Below are 20665 nucleotides of genomic sequence, written 5' to 3'. Positions count from 1 at the left end.
AATCTTTGTGGGTATAAACAGAAAGGAGGGAGGGAGCTGCCTGAACACACATCCACACCAACAGCAACCGGCCAGCACACTTCTTTAATACCAGCACTTGAGAGTCAGGTGGATCTTTAGGAGTTCAAGGTCAGCCTGACCTACAGCCAGTTCTAGGGAGTTCCAGAACAGAGCTATATAGTGAAAACTTATCTTCAAGAAAACAAAAGAAGGAAGTGCTTGCTTGGAGAACCCAACCAGCAGGATCTAAAACAAGAAAGTACTGGCTTGCTGGGTTTTAGTATTTTCATTTATGTGTACCTGTATGAGTGTATACTGCAGGTGTGCATGTGTGGTCATTGAGTCCTGGAGCTGAAGTTACAGGCAGTTGTGAGCAGCCTTAGGTGTGTACTGGGAACCAAATTCAGGTTCTCTGGAAGAGCAGGAAGCTCTCTTAATTGGCTGGCTCATCTCTTATCCACTTGAAAAGTAGACCATTTACTTAATTTATGACATGGCAGATTTATTTATTTATTTATTTATTTATTTATTTATTTATTTATTTATTTGAGACATAGTTTAGCTACATAGGCCAAGCTGGCTTCAAACTCAAGAGATCTGCCTCTGCTTCCTTCTGAATCCCGAGATTAATGGAATGCACCACCACGCCTGCTTTGGAAACTACGTGTCTAAGAGAAAGCTATACAAAAGTCACTTCCTGATGGATCAGTATTTGGCACTTGCCTAACATGCCCCAGAGGTCCATCCTTTGCATTGCAAAAAGCATGATCTACATAGTGAGTTCCAGGCCAGCTGGAGCTACATAGTGAAATCCTGTCTTCCAAACAAATAAGATCCATTTCAAACTGATCCTTGAAACTCATACCTATAATCCCAGCCTAGGATACAAAGTTTCATCATAGGTGAGATCTTATCCTAAAAATAAACCAAAGCAGGGAGATGGCTTAGCTGAGCATCTTTTGTTTTCTATTGCTGTGATAAACACCATGACCAAAGTAAAATGGGCATCAGAGGGTTGGTTTTGGCTTACAGCTATAATCTATCATGGATAGAAGCCAAGAAGGAGCCTGAAGCAGAAACCAAAGAAAGAATACCACTTGGGCTTCCTCCTCAGCTCACGTTCTGATACCTTTCTTATATAGCCCAGACCCACCTCCCTAGGGATGGTACCACCCAAGTGGGCTAGGCTTGCCTACATCAATCAAGAAAAGGTCCCTTTCCCAGGTGAATCAAGTTCACAACTGAAACAGGAGGTGAGACTTGCTTTGAAGCCTAACCTAGTTCCATTCCTCAAACCCACATGGTAGGAGAGAGCTACCTCCTTCAGCTTCTGCTCTGACCTGGGTACATACACCATGGCACACATGCACTGAAGTCCCCGTCCCCCAATAAGTCAATCTAAAAAATTAAACTCCAGGGGATTAGGAGGGGTAGATGTGACCAATACGTGTGCATGTGCATGCATGTGTGAAACTGAAGATTCATCTCATAAACACTGACAGGCCAGGTAAAGTGGTGGCACAGGCTTCTGACCCCAGCACTTGGGCAGCACAGCAGGAAGATCTGAGTTCGATGCCAGCCAAGGCTGCACAGAGAAACTATCTCTACCCCCCACACAAAAGAGAAATACTGATAGGGCTATTGATAAGGGCTAGTCATCAGCTCTGACCAGGGGAACGGGCAACAGTGTACACTCAAATGACATCTCCCCACCACAAGGAAGATGTTGGTCTGAGCTGGCTAGTATATATAGGTCAGATCCATCTGCCACAATTCTTAAGTTTCTGGAGGCTGAACAGATGGTTCAGCAGTTACTTAAGGACACTACAGAAGACTGGGGTTTGTCTCCAGCACCCACGACACCCTCTTCTGGCCTCCCTCAGCAACGCATTCATGTGATGGATGAGCAGACATACACAAGCAACATTCACTCATATAAAATAAAAATAACATTGGTTTTAAAAAAAAGAAAAAGTTTCTGGAAGCTGATGAGGATGAATTGGAGCCAGTTCTGAGGTGTTGAGCAGGGAGGTCAGTTCTCAGAGCACCATAAGGCCTGCCCCCCACCTCAGGGTTAGTCTGCCTTGGCCCTGTTTATCCAGTAGTTGAATCCAACATGCCCGGGGAGGAAACAGGACTTGAGGCAGAAAGAACTGCATCTCAAGGCAAGGAGGTGCCATATCCAGGAACCTGCTGAATGGTTCCCAAGAGCCCGGGACCCCAGGCAGGTGAATATGTTAATGATTCAGCCCAAGCAATCTCCGAAGCAAGAATGGTTTATTCAGACTTAGCTGTGTTTTGGGCTGACTTTTGGTTATGTATGGATCCCATGATGTATTCTGAAATTACATCGAAATACAAAGCCCAGTGATAAGCTTGAAGAAAAAAGGGTGGTTTTTTCTTTTTCTTTAAAAACAGCTATACACACCCAAAACAAAGGGCTGGTTTAAGAACACCGTGGAGATGGTGTTGCCAGCAACACCTGCAGGGTGAGTTCAAGGCCTTTGGTGTCTTAGCTCTGATGTGAAAGTGTTTCTCATACAGGTATTGTTACAGATGTGATGTTCCCGTAAGTTCCTTAGTTTTACAGCAAAACCAATGCTGTTGAGTTTTGTGTCCACAGAGTTTGGCAGGACCCAGCTCCACCCACAAGCTCAGTCTGCAGTGGATATTGAGCTGCTGCCCTGATATTTCATGCCCTGGATAGAAAATATCACAACCTGTTCTGCCCACCTCAGAGAGACCTACACAGGATCAGCTCCCACAGAGCCTAGAACTAACCTGAGCTCTGTGCAGCAGGATCGTGAAACGGTCACAAAGTCCTTGAATACTAGCTCAGCTGCTTATGGGCCCTTGGACTGAAGGTGAGGACCCATGGCCAGTACTGACTGTCTTACACAACAGCTCATGAACCTCTAGGACTTCCCTCCCATGTCAGGCCTGCCTGGATCACTCTCCCTTCCAACTCTATGTTCTTTTGAGTAACTCCACCATTGCAGGGAAACCACTCCCAAGAACTCTCAAGATGACCTACCCCTCTTTTCTTGGCTTCTAAGCAACCTGCCACAGTCTGCTCAGAGCTGGTGCAGCTTCCCCCGCTCGGTGAGCAGTGTCATGGCCGTGGCATAGAGGACATATCCTAGGATCAGGAGCAGGGAGCAAGGCAGGGGCCCAATGCAGAAGAGAGAAGCCACAAAGAAGGCCATCAGGAGCAGGAGCAGTGTCCGGTAACTGCCCAGGAAGCGGAGGCTGAGCCTGGGGCCCCGTGCAGGATGGGTGGCCTGCCTCCGCCCCACAGGGCTCAGCAGGTGTCTGTTGCTCAAGGCCGGCTCAGTGAGGTGGTAGCGGCAGAAACTGCCAAGGAAGTCATTCCGGGAGCACAGAGCTGCCATTTGGCCTGCACACTGGAGAACAAACAGGGCTCAGCATCTGAAATGCAGAGCACCTTCCCTTCCAGGGCGCCTCTCATGGGCTCACTCCCCACCCATGTCCAGGAGGGTCAAGCAGGGCTGTGAAGGAGAAGATGCTGCCTAGGGCAGGAGTGCCCCGCAAGCTCTGTCTAGGGGCGTCCCAGCTTCCCTGCTTCTCACTTACTCTGCGGTTGATGGCAGAGGACAGCCGGAAGAGTGCGCGGACCAGACTAGTGATTTCGTAGCTGCGGATGGGCTGCAGCTCTAAGTCCCCCTGGTACTCAATCTCGAACCTCCGCAGACCGTTTATGATCTAGAAACAAGCAGTGGGGATAATTCCAGAAATATATCTTTGCAAACGACCAGAGCACGGACTGATCATGTGACATCATAGGCCCCTTCTGACTGAGATGGCTTACCTGGTATCGGCCCAAGGGTGTAAGGATGAGTCCTTCTTCCCCCACAATGCAGTCTGGGAGCTGCTGCTTCCCATTCTCATCCCGAGCGTTCCCCAGGGAGAGCGCGAGCTGGGCCAGCTGGGCTTCGCTGAGCTGGAGAGAAAGGCCTCTGCTTTCAACTTCCAAGGGAAGGGAGGGAGAGCTCCTCACCCCCACAGAGGGACCTGCACAGGACATACCCGGAATATCTGGCGCAGGTACTCCAGGGCCTTCTCTAGGTACTCGTCTGTCTTGCGGATGCTGTCCTGACCCATTTCATCTAGGTCATTGGCTGGATAGCAGCTATTTGTGTCTGTGGAGCCAAAGCCCAGCCATGACAGGAAGGAGCGGCCAGCTGGGCTCTCCACATACTGATCGGAGATGGACTTGGCGGTCTGTTTGGCCTGTGTGATGAGCTGAGCAAGGCGCAGGACCTGCAAGAAAGGCACAGGCACTGCTCAAGCATCCAAAGGAGGTGGTGCCACTGCCATTGAGGCAGAGCGGCCCTGAGGAACTGGCTCTGGGAGAAGTGCCCACCCAGAGGGGAAAGGGACATCTTTTGATTAACTGGGTAGACAATCTTCATTATGAGAAAAAAACCTAGCCATTACACTAGAGCATCCACTCAGTACCCAGCCTTCCTCCCTTCTCTGTACTAAAAACCCCTTCCTTGGCTCTGCTGGTCCTCACAGCTTCCGGGACCCCACATTAGGTGGACTTTTGGCCACTCACCAGGGTTCGGACTTCAGGACCAAACATGGGAGTATATTTGCAGTCTTGGCCCTCCAGGCTGTAGACATGGCTCTTCACCTTGAATGAGGCATCTGTCACGACAGGGGGCCACGGTGACAGGAAGCTGCTGGTGACTGTGAAGAGCCGATGCTGGCGGTGGGGAATGATGAGCTCTGGCTCCAGGAACAGCTGCTCACCTAGAAGGCAAGATGCACGCTGCAACTGGTGCCTGGCTTCTGAAGAGCCATGGTAATGCTGTACCTCCAGGCTTTCAACTTCCAAGGGAAGGGAGGGAGAGCTCTTCACCCCCACAGAGGGACCTGCACAGGACATACCCAGAATTCTGGCGCAGGTACTCCAGGCCGGGAACTGTCTTAGCGGGCACCTTTGTACCATGTCGGGGAGTTGGTAGCTCGAGGACCCAGCTCTAATGCTCAGGAGCCTCAGCATCAGCAACAGTAGCCAAGAATAGACTCTGTGCTAGCAGAGTGACAGCGGCCAATGCCTGCCTCCGTGCAGCAGTCAGTGGGAAAACCGCAGCTGAGATCTACAGCTTAGAGCTCTGATGTCCATGTCTTTGAGCTCAGTCTAGCTATTGCCTGGCTGCCAGCACTAGGAAGGGACATTAGCCACGCTAAGCACTCTATTACACTTTTGACGTGCAAAGTCTCCAAGCCACAAAGAACATCCTTGAGGTGTGCAGCGTCCCAGGCTCCTTCTCCGCTTCTCAGCAGCTAAGGTGGAGCTCACTCAGTGGAGCTGCCCAGGACCGAAGACTCACCTTTCTGGATCATCTCAGTCAGGTTGGGCTGGGCAAAGACCTTAGCCACTCGGAAGACCATGAGTGCATTCTTGGGGCTGACAAGGTCTGTGCGTAGGGCACGGTTCAGGAAGCTCACAAACAGCTTGGTGTACATCAGCAGGTTTTCCTGAATGAAGGGTGCCCTGCAGACAGGTAGCAAGATGGGGGCCAGCTGGAGTAAGACCATGGTGTAGACTCTTGTTGGAAGCAAGGCCACACTGGTCCTTACTCCCTACACCCTTCCTGATGCCCCAGCTTCTGCTGCCATACTAGAGAGTCACAGACATAAGACAGGGGGACACTTCAGCCCTCTGGTATGTATGAGTGAGCCTCAAACATATGACCTTTCTCAAGAGGGCAATGGACACCTCAGCACAATCTGCAAGAACGGGATGGGAGGGGCAAGCCTGGGACCCCAGGAAAGGCCATAGTGACCCCAGTTCCACAGGAGCATAAGATAATGAGGAAATGGCAGTTACTCTGTGCTGGTCGGGTAAAATGGGGGCTCTAAGGGGACCATGGAGCCAGGATAGGCCAAACAAGGAGATGGGGGGTCCACGGTCACTGTGTACTCAAGACCTGAAGCACAACACGCCTAGCTAACACCTGTCTCTTAGGCAGCTTCTGCTCTAGAGGGCAATGGCATCACTGGGGCAGGCGGGCTGGGGACACTCACCACTTCTCCGACACACACCGTGGTTGGGAATCGCTGCCCTGAGCCTGTTTCTCGGGGGCATACCTCCATGGCTGTAGATAGCTCAGCCACATCTCCAAGACCTACGACAAACGTATGTGCCCTGAAAGTCCGTGCTTGTAGGCTGCTGCACTTGATTTTTGGGTACAGATATTGGTGACCTGGACCTGGCTAAAAAGATCTGTGCCCTAATTGAAGGGCTGATGCAATGCTGGGCTCTGGACTGGTTTTCCCTCACACCAGTATAGATGCCAGTGAGTGAACAAGTCCTCCTGCATCCTCCCAAGAACACCCTATAGGAACTTAACTACCTCATGCCAGTGAGTATGACCAACAGAACGAGACAAACCGAGGCTTCAATTCATCTCTAAGGTCTGTGATTGTCCTGTCCTGTCAGCCCACCCCATAGGCTGCCAACATCATGCCATAGAGGACAAAAGGAGGGCGAGGGCAAGGGCAGGTGTTTGTACTTACAGCTCTGAAGGATGCATCCAGAGGCCAGTGACCAAAACAGTGCTGCAGGAAGACATACAGCTTCTGCTGGACAAACCGAGGCACTGCAGCCCTGTGGGGATAAGAAAGTCACGAGTGGTCACTTGCCTAGAAGTGTGTCTGTTCACAGGGACTAGCCCTGGCTAGGGAGTCTGTTCTGCCAGTAGGAAACACAAGATGTTTCTAGCCTGATTCTCCAGAAGAAACCAACAAGGTCAAGAATACAGTATACGTTGCCTTTGAAGTCAGTGGCACCAGCCCTCCTCCTGACTAAAGTAAGAGGTAAGATGGAACACCAAGGCTGCAAGCGCTGTTCAGCCGGCTCTTCGACAGCACAGGGAGCATCTAGAGCAGTGGCTCTCAACTTATGGGTCGAGACCCCCAAAGGGATTCTATATCAGATATTTATGTTACAGTTCACAACAGTAGCAAAACTACAGTTGTGAAGTAGCAACAATATAATGGCCATCGTTGGGGGTCATCACAACACGAAGAATGTATTAAAGGGTCACGCACAGCATTAAGAAGAGTGAGACCCACTGATTGAAGAGAGAAGGTTCTCAAAGCAGAAGCAGCCAAAAAACAAACAGGCCAACAAGGATCAGTCACAGTGGGCACAAGGGAAGCTGAGGCCCAGAAGCCTCACCGTCCTACACCCACCGTTTGAACTCCTCCAGGGGACTAGTGGCGTGGGAGTGTGCCGACGGCGAAGCCTGATCTGGCTTGAGGCTGTTGGCAAAGGCATGCAGGTGCTTCAGCAGCAGGCGCACCACCAGCACATGCTCTTCAGTAGGCGTGAAGGACTCCTAGGAAGGAGGTAGGGGTCAAGGCCAGATGAGGTCACATACCTTCTGCTCTTATCTAGTGGTTTTGAAGCCCCACAGGAGATAAGCACCAGGCCAGGCATGTCACCTCATGCTGCCAGATCTGACTGACACCAGCTCATACACAGAAACGTGTGGCCTTGTGCCTGCCCTGGGTGGGCTGGTGAGAGCAGACAAGAGCAAAGAGCAATTTATATCCCACCTTGGCAACATCTGGCCATGCACCAGCAGACACTGTAGCCTATGCTGGGCCTCAGGGCTCTGCCTCCTGCTGAGCCAGAGGCTGAGAACAGAGTAGGCTCCCAGCCCACCTAAACTCTGTCTGCTTCCCAACATGTACAGAAAGCTCACCAAGTCTTGCTCAAGTAGAAGTGTTTTTCTCCCCAGTTCCTAATCCAGCCACAATCCCAACCCCTCCCAGCTGCCTGTCCTGGCCACAGCCAGCTGAGGGCTCTACACTGGAGAAAGCCAGGGAGTTACTTCCACCAGTAGACCTAAAATCCCCAGGACAAGCGCATTCTCAAGCTTGTGAGGTAAATTTCATTCAAAAACACACAAGATCTCTAAACCAAAAGGAGCCTTTTATGGGCTCTCAGGCTCAGGTTGTTGAGCATGTGTCTAGGTGGTGCTAGGAATGTCTTGTGGGGCAGAGTAGCGATGCCACCTGGAGGCAGGATTGAATCCCTGTCCCCTGCATCTGTTGGGTATTGATGATGACTTGTGGGGCTAAGGCTGGTAATGGGTCCATGAGTCCACAGGGCTCTATCTACTCAGGTCTCCCTGTCACATGCCTGCAATCCCAGCACAGGCAGAGACAGGGGGACTACCATGGGTTCTAAGCCATCACAACCTACATAGCGGGTCACCAAGGCTATATAATAAAACTGTCTCAATAAGAAAGAAAGGGGAAGAAAAGGTCCAGGTGGCACCACACTAGCTAAACCTAAGGAGGGGCTGTTCTCTTCTGCTTATTGGAACTTCTTCCTGAAGGGAATTTTCACTGCTGCTAAGGAAGAACAGACAAAACACAGTAACAGCCTACTCCTTCTGAACATGAGCGCTAGCCCAACCCCACACTGCAGTATTAGGAGGTGGGGCCTGATGATGAAGATCAGAATACCCATTATATCATCAGTGGGTCATCTCCTGAGTGAGTGCTATAAAGCCAGTCTGGCCTGTGGGGACTGAACCCAGGCCTTGAGTAGGGTTTGCACGCTCTGGGGCACTGAGCTATACCCCTCACAAGTGCAGATCTACTTTGGTCTCCCACCATGACACCACCCAGCAGTAAAGCCATCATCAGGTGCAACCCCTCCCCGACTCTGGACCAGCACTGAGAAAAAACAAAAGCAGGAAACTTGTCTTTATAACTGACTAGTCTGACACTTAATAGAAATGGATTAGAACACACAATAATCACACAGACTAATCAATACTAAAGACTGTCAGGCCAGGATAGCCCACTCATACTCTCCTCTCTGCATACAGCATCTCTCCTGAGCAGTACCATCAGCTCAGCCCTCAGTTTAGAAAGCAAGTGGCACCTTCACAGGAGCCCCACTCCCCCAGCAGCAAGCACGCTTCATCTTACCAGCTTTTTATGGACGTTCTAGATGGCCAGCCCTGCCCACCTTCCTCGTCTCCTCCCCTCTCCTAGAGTGTTGAGTGGGGGCACTCACATGCTACTGATGTCCCTAGTGCCACCTACACTTTGTAACATAAGAATGTGCTCCCAAAACCTTCCCACTATGCCCAGCCTCCCCAGTCCTCTTCACAGCTCTCCTGCTGTGGGGTCTTCCTAGGAAGCTGTGTCATTGCGAGCTCTCCCCCAGGCTCTCCCTGTGAGAAGCATTTATCATCCCACTCCAGCAACACTCAGTGAGCAAGCGCTATCTTCTCATCTTTGTTCAGATTCAGTGTCAACTGTTATATATTCTTCCCCAGGGTAAATTAGACACAGCCCTGTTTGGGAGCACCTTTCCCCATTTCTAACTCCACTCCCCCGAATACCTGAGGTCTGAATGATACTCTACTGACCTCAAATCTGTTCATACACTGGTCATTTCTGCCCAAGCAGGCAGCAATCTCCACAAGGTCAGCACTTGCTCTCATTGTCTCTGAAGGAGTCTTGGAAGTGGCTTGGCTCACCAGAAGGACTGAAAGCCCTAAGGGCTCCGGGAAAATCTGTATCTTGTGATACAGCTGCATCCTTCAGGCTGGGTAATGACTCTCAACAGAGCTGCTGCCATATCATATATTAGTCCTCTGAATAGTGAGGGTAAGTCAGACCCCTGCAAGGCTCTCCTGCAAAACCGGAGAAGCTGAGACAGTTCTACAGGCTAGGGGATTAGGAGGAAGATTCTATAATCTATGCCCTGCCAGGCGTTGTGGCTTAACACAGATACATGGTCATACACCAAAACCAGGCTCGCATACAACCCTGAAGGGCAAGTCAATCTGAAGGCCCAATCAGGCCTGCCTCTAACACATGGGCTTCGTTTTGCTCAAGACTTGCCTCTTAAGGAACACAGAAGATTTCTGGGAGACCCTTACTCTGGCACTGTATCAACACACACTCTGCGCCCACCTTGGGGCAGGGGAAGGGAAGGAAAGGCCAGTACTTGATAGGCGTGGAGGGCCTGGAGGCTGGGTTGGGCAGGGCTGTGGAGGGCGCTGGAGACATTGAGTCGGTAGTGTAGAACCTCCAACTGAGAGACAACAAACAGAGAAAGGCCAAGAGGCAGATCGGAGGACATACAGGTGGGGAAGGGAAGGTGTAGGGTAGGGAAGGGGAGGGGGGTGGGGAGAGACAAAACACGAGGAGCCCAGGAGAAAGAACAAAGGAGAAAAAAACAAAAAACAAGAACAAAAGTTCATCAGTGGCAATACCCAACACACTCTGCCCAGCAGCCCTGGGTCCCACAGTAACCCCCAGCTGAGACAGAGGGACCCTCAAGATCACCTCCACAGCGGCTCAGCCCACACAAGATCACCAGGAGGTCCTAGCCTACTGGGGCTGAAGACCTCAGCCACTCTGAAGTCTGCCCCATTCTGTTTCCCAGAAGCATAACACTGACCCTAACATGTAGTTATATATATGACAATGTCACACACAACGGCCTAAAGCCCAGGGTCTCATTGTCACTGGAACATGCTGCTGCAACCAACGCCTAGGTAGGAAGTCTTGAGGCTCAGGGAAAAAAAAAAAACAACATAGGACTCAGCAGGAAGAGGAAAATGTACAAATGCCTCTCAGTATATATATAGGCTTCCACATGGATGTAACCAACCTAATTTAAAATAATTTAGAAGGGCATCTGTGTGAATGAGGATTGGATGGATAAGGTGTTATAAGTAATCTTGGAGTACTTTGTTTAGTCTTGAGACAGGGTCTCACATATCAGTCTGTGTGATAATTCTTCTGCCTCAGCCTCTGGAGTGCTGGGATTACAGGCTATGTAGGGAAACCTTAAAGCGGGACAGGTAAGTTATGTGCGAGAGCATTTTATACAAGGGAATTAAGGATGCAAAGATCGGGAATACTGGGGAGGGAACAGGCCCTGACGCCATCCCTCAGGTGCTGAGTGAGGGGTACTGAGGGAATTCCATGCGCTAATTTGACAAGAATTTTATCAAATTCGTGGGAAATTGAGCTCAGTGAGAGTCTAGCATGTGTTGAACTCCCAGCACCAGGAAAGGGGAAGAGGAAATATACTGACCATGACAGGGAGTAAATTTATGAAAGAATCAACTGTCATACATCTAAAACCATCACAACCCTTCCTTTAGTGGCTCCCTAGGACCTAAGGACATGGGCCTAGCAAAGGCTTGGTCTACCAGGCTGTTCTGTCCCTACACTGGAAACTGCTAAAGGTGCTTGCTAGTGCCACCTGTGAACAAGGCCCTTCTACTTATCTCCCAGCACACCGGGCTCCCAAGGGAGGAACCCTTGAGAACTTGCAGAGTCACAACCTCCTAGAGGCAGGGGCAGCCCAGGGCAGCAGAGGTAACAGCCAAGCCAGCAAGCCGGCCAGCCTCCCTCTACCCTGCCTCCCTGCAGCACCACCCACGGCCTGCTAAAGTTCCTTCAAAGCATAGCCCAACACCAGCACACAGAGGCCATGCCCCACCAGCCTGCCCGTCAACTGCAAGAGGAAAGGAAAGAACAGTCTTGCTAGGCACTGACCCTCCAGTGAGAGGAGCTAAGGCCGCTCCACACAGGTTCCTTTGTGCCAGACCCCAGGCTCAGCTGCAGTGCTGAGAGGAACCAGGCTCCCTTCATGAAGAAACATAGGGCAGGTGTCAGGCTCCCACAGCCACACCTAGCACTGCTCCCAGTCCTGGCAGTGGACACATACTCTGCACAGTCTGATCAGAGTAGAATCTCAGGTGTCAGGTACTCTGCATGTGGCTGTCTGGGAGGTACGGTGCAGACCCCAGTAACGGGAGCTGTGAAAGAGGGCAACTTCTGCAGCCATCTCTCCTGGTGTCCAGCCATTGGAAACCCTTGGGCTTTATGTTCTGTCAGTAGAAGGCAGAAAAGCACAGGGTCTGGCCAGAGAGCACCAAACTTCCCAGCACATCTCACCCACCCAAGGTCTGGCCAAGAGGAAGCAATTGTGGGGACAAGAGGGAAGTACCTCATTCCCAACACAAAGACAGCCACTGACCCTTTCCTCTGACCACAGAAGACAGGATCGTCAGAGGAGACCGTCCTGTAGGGTAGGCCTTTCTGGTTGACTCTTGAAACCAAGTGTGGCTTCCACTCACTGGAAAGACAGCAGGCACAAGGAAGATACTGCAGCAAAGCAAGCTGGCCTCAGCAAGGCCAAGCCATGTGGGCAAGGCTGAGCCAGCTTGGGGGCTTGGGAACCTGAGGAAGCCCAGTCCCAAGCTTCTGCGTGCCAGCCCAGAGCATGAGTAACCCTGGCTGGAAGCAGAAAGGGTGTCACAAGGCCCAGAAGTCTTCAGCCTTTCCCTGCCCTCCCTCTCGTGTGATGCCATGACTGGAGGTTTGGGGAGCTCTGCACTTTGAGAGTAGGAGGCTAGAACTGCCATCTTCAGCACTGCAGAAGATGGAGTCACAGTGGCTATGGGTACTCTGGTAGCAGAACCCAGGGCACACTATTGAGTCACAAGACTCCATGTGAACACCACCATACTCCGTTCTAAAGCAAGTGCTTGAGAATCCACTAGCAGAGACAAGCTTGGTCTACACAGAGTAAGGAGAGGCAAGCAGCCATGTCTGTTGGTGCTGCCTGTGTAGGGCTTTGACTCTCAATGCCCACCAGGCCATTCACTAACTGAACAGAATGATTTTACTCTAACCAGCCCAGCAGAGTATTTTCCCAAGGGACACCACCACTGGGATGTCCACCCTCTGGAGTTTTCCAGAGACCCTGCCACCTCCACATCTCTGCAAATGCTACCCAGGTAGGAACGCAAGGGAGAGGCTGAAGAAGAGGAGGAAGCAGGCTAGGCCACATGCAGGAGGATCCCAGAGCCTACACACCACAAATGGCCACAATTCAGAGAAGCAAGCACGTCAACACAGTATGTAGGGTCTTGCTCAAGGCCACCTGAAAGTATCAGCACTGCTGATGACAGTGAAGTTGGACATGAATCTCAAAGGGAGCCACAGCTTGCCTTGTCCCAGAAGACAAAGAGCATCAGACCTGAGCCATCCCCAGTGGTGGGAAGGGGCTGTGTAGCTGCACAGAAAGGACCTCAGAAAGGACAGGGTCACCTCTTCTGTACACTATCTGAGTAAAGGCAAACAGGGAGCTTCTGCTTCCCCCGTCCAGTCTGAGACAAGTGACTCATGCTGAGGACAGGACACAGCAGGCTAGCCAGGGCTCAAGACAGGAGAAGGGATAACAAACAGAGACATACCTTGGCATGAGGAGACTGCATTTTTTGGTACATCTCCAGGGAGTAATGATGGAGCCACATCTCCACAAAAACCTGCAAAAAGACAGTAACTGATCAAACTGTCACCAGCGTACTGCACCATGTAATGGTGAAGTCTTTCCAACAAACGGTGCTGGAAACAGTCTGCACACATGCAAAGACAGCTGCAAAGTACCTGATTCCACACAAGAATCAACATAAAACAGAATGGTGACAAGAGCAGAAACCACAAAACTCAGAAGGAAACAAAAGGCAAAGCTTTGGAACTAACAATTGATGGTGATGATATTGATGATGATGATGATGATAATGATGTGTGTGTGTAGGGGTCTTTAACAGTGGACCTCCTGATAGGTCAACTGAGCCCCAAGGGATAGCCCCATACTCATGAGTACATGGGCAATGCAGACTAGATTTTGAGTTACTAAAGGAAAAATGGAGAGAACAAAGGAAGGAACAAAGGAGGGAGGGAGGAAGGGAGGGAGGGAGGGAGGGAAGACAAACACAGAAAGCTAGGAGTTGTAGGGAATAAATGGATCTTGGAGGAATAGTGGGGATAAATATGATCCAAATACCTATATGCATGTATGGAATTCCCAGCGAACTAACTGGTTTAGTTCCCAGCACCTACACAGTGGTATAGAACCATCTGTAACTCTAGTTGAAAGGAATCTGATGCCCTCTCCTGACCTCTACAGGTAACTGCATGCATGTGGTGCACATAAACCCACATAGGCACAACAATCCAATGTACTTAACACTTCTTGAAAATGGTTAAGATGCACATAGGAGCCTGAGGTACATTAATCTGGAGTTCTAAGCCAGCCTGGACCACAAAAAAGAGTGTCTCAAAAACCTAAAAGAATAAAAGTTAAGATGATAAAATTCATGTTACACATACTTTTCTTTAATTCTTTTCTTTTTTTAAACCTACTTGTTTTTATTTTACACGCTGCCCCTGGAAAAGTGTCAGATCACTTAGAATTAAGAGTTACAGATGGGGCTGGAGAGATGGCTCAGCGGTTAAGAGCATTGACTGTTCTTCCAAAGGTCCTGAGTTCAATTCCCAGCAACCACATAGTGGCTCACAACCATCTGTAACAGGATCTGATGCCCTCTTCTAGTATGTCTGAAGACAGCTAAAGTGTACTCACATACATAAAATAAGTAAATAAATCTTAAAAAAAAAAAAAAGTTATAGATGGCTGTGATCCATCATGTGGTACTGGGAACTGAACCTGAGTCCTCTGGAAAGCAGCCAGTGCTTTTAACCTCTGAGCCATCTCTCCAGCCCCCAACAATTTTTTCATTAAAAAAATAAAGCCTGGGGGTTGGGGATTTAGCTCAGGGGTAGAGTGACTGCCTAGGAAGCACAAGGCTAGGTTTGGTCCTCAGCTCTAAGGGGAAAAAAAAATCTGGGTAGTGGTGACACAGGCTTTTAATTCCAGCTCTTGGGAGGTAAATGCAGGTATATCTCTGAGTCAGAGAGGCCAGACTAGTCTAACAGAGCGCGTTCCAGGACAGCCAGGGCTACACAGGAAAACCCTGCCTTAACAAACAAATGGAAGGAAGGAAGGAAGGAAGGAAGGAAGGAAGGACAGAAGAACAAATAAGCTGGTTCAGGAAACAGAATACTCCAACCCTTCTGTAAACTGTCTTTGTCACTGTCCTCATGGCCAACAGAGTCTACATCCCAGGAGCCATTTGCACCAACACAAAACTCGTGTGGGACACTGATAGCAATGACCTACTGGGAGTGCAGCACGTGTCCCACACTCAGTTGTGTACTGTGGGATAATCTCATCACTGTGTAAAGACTGCCTTTGCATTATTCAAATGCTGATTTTTGTAGCTGAATACAGGCCACTTTGGGATTGTTATTTCTGTGAAGCATCTCAGTGTATTGTAAGCATCTTCTCCAAAACCTTCTGATTGGTTTAGTAAAGAGCTGAACGGCCTCTGGCAAAGTAAGAGGATAATTCCTGGCAGAGACCAGACAGGAAGGAATAAACAGGTGGCCGTTACTGAGGAGAGGAATGAACCATGTGGCAGAACATGGCTAGGCAGTCAGGTTTACTTAGATCAATAGTTGAGAGTCTACCAAGCAATGGCCAAGCGTTTATAAATACTAAAAAGTCTTCTTGTCTTCACTTGGGCGGCTGGTGAGTTGAGACACTCTGGCATTAGTGTCCAGCTGGGAATGGAATTCCAGCCTATCCAGTTTTCCCTGTCAAGAGCAACACCGGCTACAACAGCCTCAGAACACAGCACTGGAAGAAGCCGATCCTTCCAGACTCTGGGACATAGAAGAGGGCAGGGCCACTCAGTGAGTCCCCAAAGAATGCTGTCCTACCACTTGGGCTCCTGCTCAATGGGTGGGAGCTCACTGCTGACCAAAGTGGAGGTTCTGAGGGCACACCACGCAGCACCATGTAAAACCTAATAGGATCTAATATTGGCAGATGGTAATGACTGGAAACCAACTCTAGCAACACAGGAAGAGTGTCAGAAGGGGACAAGGCAGGGCACACAGAACATATGCACAGATGGATCTGTTGGAAACCAGAAGATTGGTGAATGAATAGACCCTGTGAGAACAATACTGTGGACAAGGGAAGCCATGACAGAAAATACTGTCTATGACATTTAGCTTACAAGAGTATATCAATTTCTCCTCATCTGCTTTCTAAATGCCATAGTAAAAAAAAAAAAAAAAAAAAAAAAAAGGCCATTTAGACCCAGCTGCTGGCTGACTAGGTACCTTTGGGCTTCTGCCTTTCAGTCTGTTTTGAAACAGAAGCAGGAACTGGGCTTTCTTACCTGAAGGAGAGTTTCTGACCTCCAGATCTCATGGGATGCAGGGTCTGCATTCACAGATGTCTGATGAGAGATGTGTCGCTTCAAGAGGCTAGTGTGGAGGCCATAGGAGGCAAAGGGCATGGCCGGTGTCCTGACAGGGTATAGAGAGACAACAGTCAATTAGGTTCCTCTGCTGACCCTGAAATCAATGATACCAACAGTCAATACAACACACTGAATCAGTGACACAAGGTGTGTGAACACTTGACATCCTTGGTACAGCCTGTCCACTTAGCAACTGTGAGTATGCAGTGAGGTCACATGCTCTATCAGTAACGGTAACTGAGAACAGACGGTATGTTAATAACATAAATGACCATTTGACATTCTAATCCCTACCAAGCCCTCCAGTCAGGTACAAAGCACAGACCTGAATTTACATTAGGAAAACCTGGTCACAAATGACTGAGTACCTATCACTACCAATGCAGCCCAAGCACAGCAAAGATCTGACAGGACACTGGGAGGAGCCTGGAGTTACTTAGCACACGCTGGGCCTAGGCTGAGCTGATAGGCAAAGAAAGAGAACCTGCACCCATCCTGCCAGACAAGCCTAGGAGCCTCTGCCACAGTCAAGTATAGGGAGAATAAGGACCAAAGCACTACAGAGGTGAGTATATTTTGAGCATCTCTCCGCGTGGTGAGTTTTAGATGAAGGCATGGCCTGGTATGTACATACTAGTGGACATGGGCTGGACCAGAACCCTGCAGCAGTGCCTGACTACAGCCTTCTCGAGCAGGTAGTGGGCCAGTGAGGTCAGGGAGGGAGCTGAGGAGCTTCAACAACTCCTGTTGGGGCAGAAGGGTTCCTAAGGACCAAGAGACTCTGGGCTAAAGACTCAACAAAAGCTTAGAACAAACAGCTAGAGACCCGAGCCGCCCTCAGGTAACACACTTCCAACTGTGTAATGCAGCATAAGGCTTATCTTGTGTGGCCTGGCACAAATGGCTTTTCAGCCCAGGCTCTCCCACTGATTTCCACAATCGTCCCTCCCCTTCCACTCAACTCATTGCTTTGGTAGGCAAGAGAAGTTGAGAATCGAACCCCAGAAAGATTGGAGAACCTTGAAAATGGATGCTAATGCCTTTAATGAGGCCACTCCCCATAGAGCCTTACCTGGGAGCCGGGGAGGGGCTGGAGCCTCCTGGACTGGAGCAGAGTGGTGGAGGCACGCTGCCTTCAGTGGGTAGGAACCATGACAGGTACCTATCCACCAGAGTGAAATAGGCACAGTCCGAAGTACGGACATGGAGGGACATAGGCACTGGCTAGAAAACACAAACTGCTGTTAGTTCTCCAATCAGTGGTCACCACAGGCCCGGGCCCTTCGCTGTGGGCTCTGTATAACAAGCCACACTCAGAGTTTTCCCTCTGTACCTTTTGACAGATGAGGCTCAAAGCAAAGTAGAACATGTAGTATTCGAACGGATCTGATCAGAGTGTCAAAGGGCAAATACAGAGGTAATGGGTCACCTACAGTATGCTGTCCACTCACAACCTCCCACAACTTGGGCCATCAAAGGATACTGAGGGCCAGGTTCAGGCCAAGGCCTCCAGTCGGGGGAAACTGGACCTTGTTGTGGTACAGAGGACTGTCAGGGAGGACATGCTCTTGAATGGATGCCTTCACAGGGCCCTATAAAGAGAGGTAGTCAACAGCATGGTGACCTCCAGCATCCTCTGTGCAGAGACCGGGTTAGAATTTCTCCTCTAGTCACAAGGCTTCACACACACAAGGGTAAGAACTGGGTGCTTTGAGTCTATCTCCTCCTGAGAACCACACTTCAACCTGCCCTGAAGGTCGGGAGCCTCAGAAAAGCAAAGCACTGCAGTCTCTTGAGCTTCTGGCTACTTTGACTACAGAGCACCCATCTCGACCTGCAATTCTAATGAGCTTTTAAAACTATACTCTCTGCCCACCCACTCACAGCACAGCTTCCGTGGGCCCCTGCCCCTTAGTGCCACTCACCACTAGGGCTCACTTACAGGAAGACAGGAGACGGGAAAGTCAAAGTTATAGTCTTCAGCTTGAAGCTTATAAACCAACTTCATCATTGGGCCACTGAACACAAAATTGAAAGGGAGGATGAGTGTGTCAACATGAGGAAGCACTCAGCCCCTCTCAAGTAGTAAAACCAACATACCTTGGGTCTAGAAACTCCATTGCTATACTGTACTCCACAGGGTTCACACGTCCCTGTAGGCATCGGAGATTCCAACCAACAAGGACACCATCCAGGCTGCCAAAGATGCTCTCCACCAGCCATGGGAAGATGGTGTGCAGTTCCTGAAACAGTGAGGCAACTGGAATGCTCACTGCGGACCAGTGCCCATCCCTGACTGCTCCAGTTTCACCACACTGCCCACTGGAGGTCACTCTGACACGGACCTACAGAAGTTCTGTTCCAATGGCAACGAATAACTGAATTCTCCCACCAGCACATAACACACCAACCTTACATTTGTGCTAAGTCTAAGTTGCCCTTGGACTAAAATGTTCTTAAGAAATATTTATTTTTACTACTTCAAAGATTATGTGGATATGTGTGAGTGAGTGCACATGAGTGCAGGTCCCTGTGGAGGTCAGAGCAGATGTCAGATCTCTGAGCTACCTGACATGGATGCTGGACATTAAGATTTGGGTTCTCTGCAAGAGTAGCAAGTGCTTTTAAGCGCTGAGCCATCTCTTCAGTTTCCCTCCACCAATGGTTTTGTTTTGTTTTGCCTTTTTGAGACCGAGTCTTCCTATGTAATAGGATGGCCTTCAACTCACAGAGATCCTCCTGCCTTAGCCTTCCAATTGCTGAGACTGTTAGTGTGCACCATCCTAAGCAGCCAAGTGTAAAATTTTTAGGGGTTGGTGATGTAATTCAGTGACAGAGCACTTGCACACCATGCATTCAATTCCCACATCAGAAACTCAGCACCCATACAAAAATAGAGGTGTTATAACTCCAGTGCTAAGGAGAGACAGGAAAATCCCTGGGGTTTGCTGGTCACCCAGTCTGGCCTAAACAGTAAGGCCCAGGTCCCGGTAAAACATCAAAAAAAAAAAAAAAAAAGTGTCTAGCTGCTGAGCAACAAACCCTGAGGCTGTTTGGCAGACACCCGCACATGCATACCTTCATACACAAATATATACACACACATGAATACCACTCCTCTAAACCCTTCTGATCTTAACAGACATCTCTTAAAAAGGACAGCTATCTTTTAAGATCAAATCACTAAAACATAACAGCATATTAATTCATTGTCCAGGCCAATTTCTTGAGCTCAACAATTCTAAATGTATAATAAATACACATTCTCAAAAGTATTTCTATCAGAGCTTCTCAATCCTGGCACGATGTGTTTGGGGCTGGAGACTTTGTTGCTGCTATGTACCCTGCCCTTGAACCCCTGATCTTCCTGCCTTCCAAGTGCTGGGACTACAGCAGACACTATCATGCAGACCATAATATTGTCCTGTGACGACTGTCCTCTCCTGCTGGGTATTATAGGACAGTTCTACCATTTCTGGCTTCTACCTACTACAGATAAGAATTATAAGTGATATGGAAATGAAGCTTCTGGCAAAGCTGTACCTTGGCTGGAAAATCCTCAATGACTTTCACCAAATCTTGGCAACGCTGTGCAAAGGGCTTATTTATAGAGTCGGTCTTCAGGCTGGCCTAGGAGACGATGGGAAAGAGTCATGAAGAGACTTGCTATGAAGAGCTGCAAATAGTCTGTGTCTAATCAAAAAGAAACACAAGCAACAGAAACACAGGACGCAGTACATGGTTCCAGCATCTCATGCATATGCTAGAGGCACACAGGAAGCTTCTAGAAGAGAGAAGTTACAATTCTATCGCTTTTAGACCAGAAAGTCTCAGGTGCTCTCCTTTAAGCATATTGTTTCCTCAAAGTGCTGCATTATCAAAAGGAAACCGACTCCCACTCACCCACAAATAGGGGTCAGCACTAGGATCAGCCCTGCAGTCAGGACAGGATCCCTATTGTATGAAGAAACCTTATTCAGTTCTCAAGTGCTGAGTTCATACCCAGGAGGTGCAAACTTCCCAGCTCCTTAACAACCAACCCACAACTGTACCACTGTGGTCATAGTGAGAACAGCCAAAAAACGCACAGTACATAATACCTCTTTTCTCTTAACCAGTGCATAGCATGGCAACTTAATGGGATCACCACCTTAAAAAATAATGCAATCTGAAGAGGGTTTGGTAGGAGGAAAGAGGAGTAGGAAATGATATAATTATATTATAAACCCCAAAAATAAAATAATTTTTTAAAATCACAAAAAAATAAGGTAGTCTAAAGTTATGGATAGCCTCAGTCAACTCTATATTCATTGAGATAAGGAATAAGCCATCAAATCACTAAGAGCAGAAACCAAGGAGATCTACTAAAGGTACCGGGAGTGGGCACAATACTGACTCCACGGAGAAGTGGCCTCTGGGCAAAAAGACTGAGATCAGGAGATGCTCAGTCATTCAACATA

At 49.2% G+C, this 20665-nt stretch overlaps 1 protein-coding gene across 4 annotated transcripts in view; it reads right to left on the bottom strand.

Moving 5' to 3' along the window:
• Nucleotides 1-2281: 2281 nt before the first annotated feature.
• SMPD4 (sphingomyelin phosphodiesterase 4) overlaps nt 2282-20665 on the bottom strand; it is a 24887-nt gene continuing 6503 nt past the window's right edge. For 2 of the 4 annotated variants that reach the window (XM_080918659.1, XM_080918660.1), the window contains 18 exons: nt 19749-19835; nt 18306-18448; nt 18148-18223; nt 17689-17797; nt 17539-17591; nt 17278-17429; nt 16122-16251; nt 13284-13355; nt 10013-10099; nt 7228-7373; nt 6550-6640; nt 6058-6158; nt 5361-5524; nt 4580-4776; nt 4048-4281; nt 3830-3961; nt 3595-3723; nt 2282-3404 (listed from right to left, as the gene is read on the bottom strand). In XM_080918659.1, the coding sequence (XP_080774785.1) occupies nt 3075-3404; nt 3595-3723; nt 3830-3961; nt 4048-4281; nt 4580-4776; nt 5361-5524; nt 6058-6158; nt 6550-6640; nt 7228-7373; nt 10013-10099; nt 13284-13355; nt 16122-16251; nt 17278-17429; nt 17539-17591; nt 17689-17797; nt 18148-18223; nt 18306-18448; nt 19749-19835 (2433 nt within the window). In that variant the 3' untranslated portion in view covers nt 2282-3074. The remainder of the gene's footprint in view (nt 3405-3594; nt 3724-3829; nt 3962-4047; nt 4282-4579; nt 4777-5360; nt 5525-6057; nt 6159-6549; nt 6641-7227; nt 7374-10012; nt 10100-13283; nt 13356-16121; nt 16252-17277; nt 17430-17538; nt 17592-17688; nt 17798-18147; nt 18224-18305; nt 18449-19748; nt 19836-20665) is intronic. The other 2 variants (XM_080918661.1, XM_080918662.1) reach the window with 1 other exon arrangement.

The sequence above is a fragment of the Micromys minutus genome, assembly GCF_963924665.1.
Source record: "Micromys minutus genome assembly, chromosome: 7".
NCBI lineage: Eukaryota > Metazoa > Chordata > Mammalia > Rodentia > Muridae > Micromys > Micromys minutus.
The sequence above is the reverse complement of the archived record's forward strand: the minus strand, read 5'-3'. Positions and strand labels throughout refer to the sequence as shown.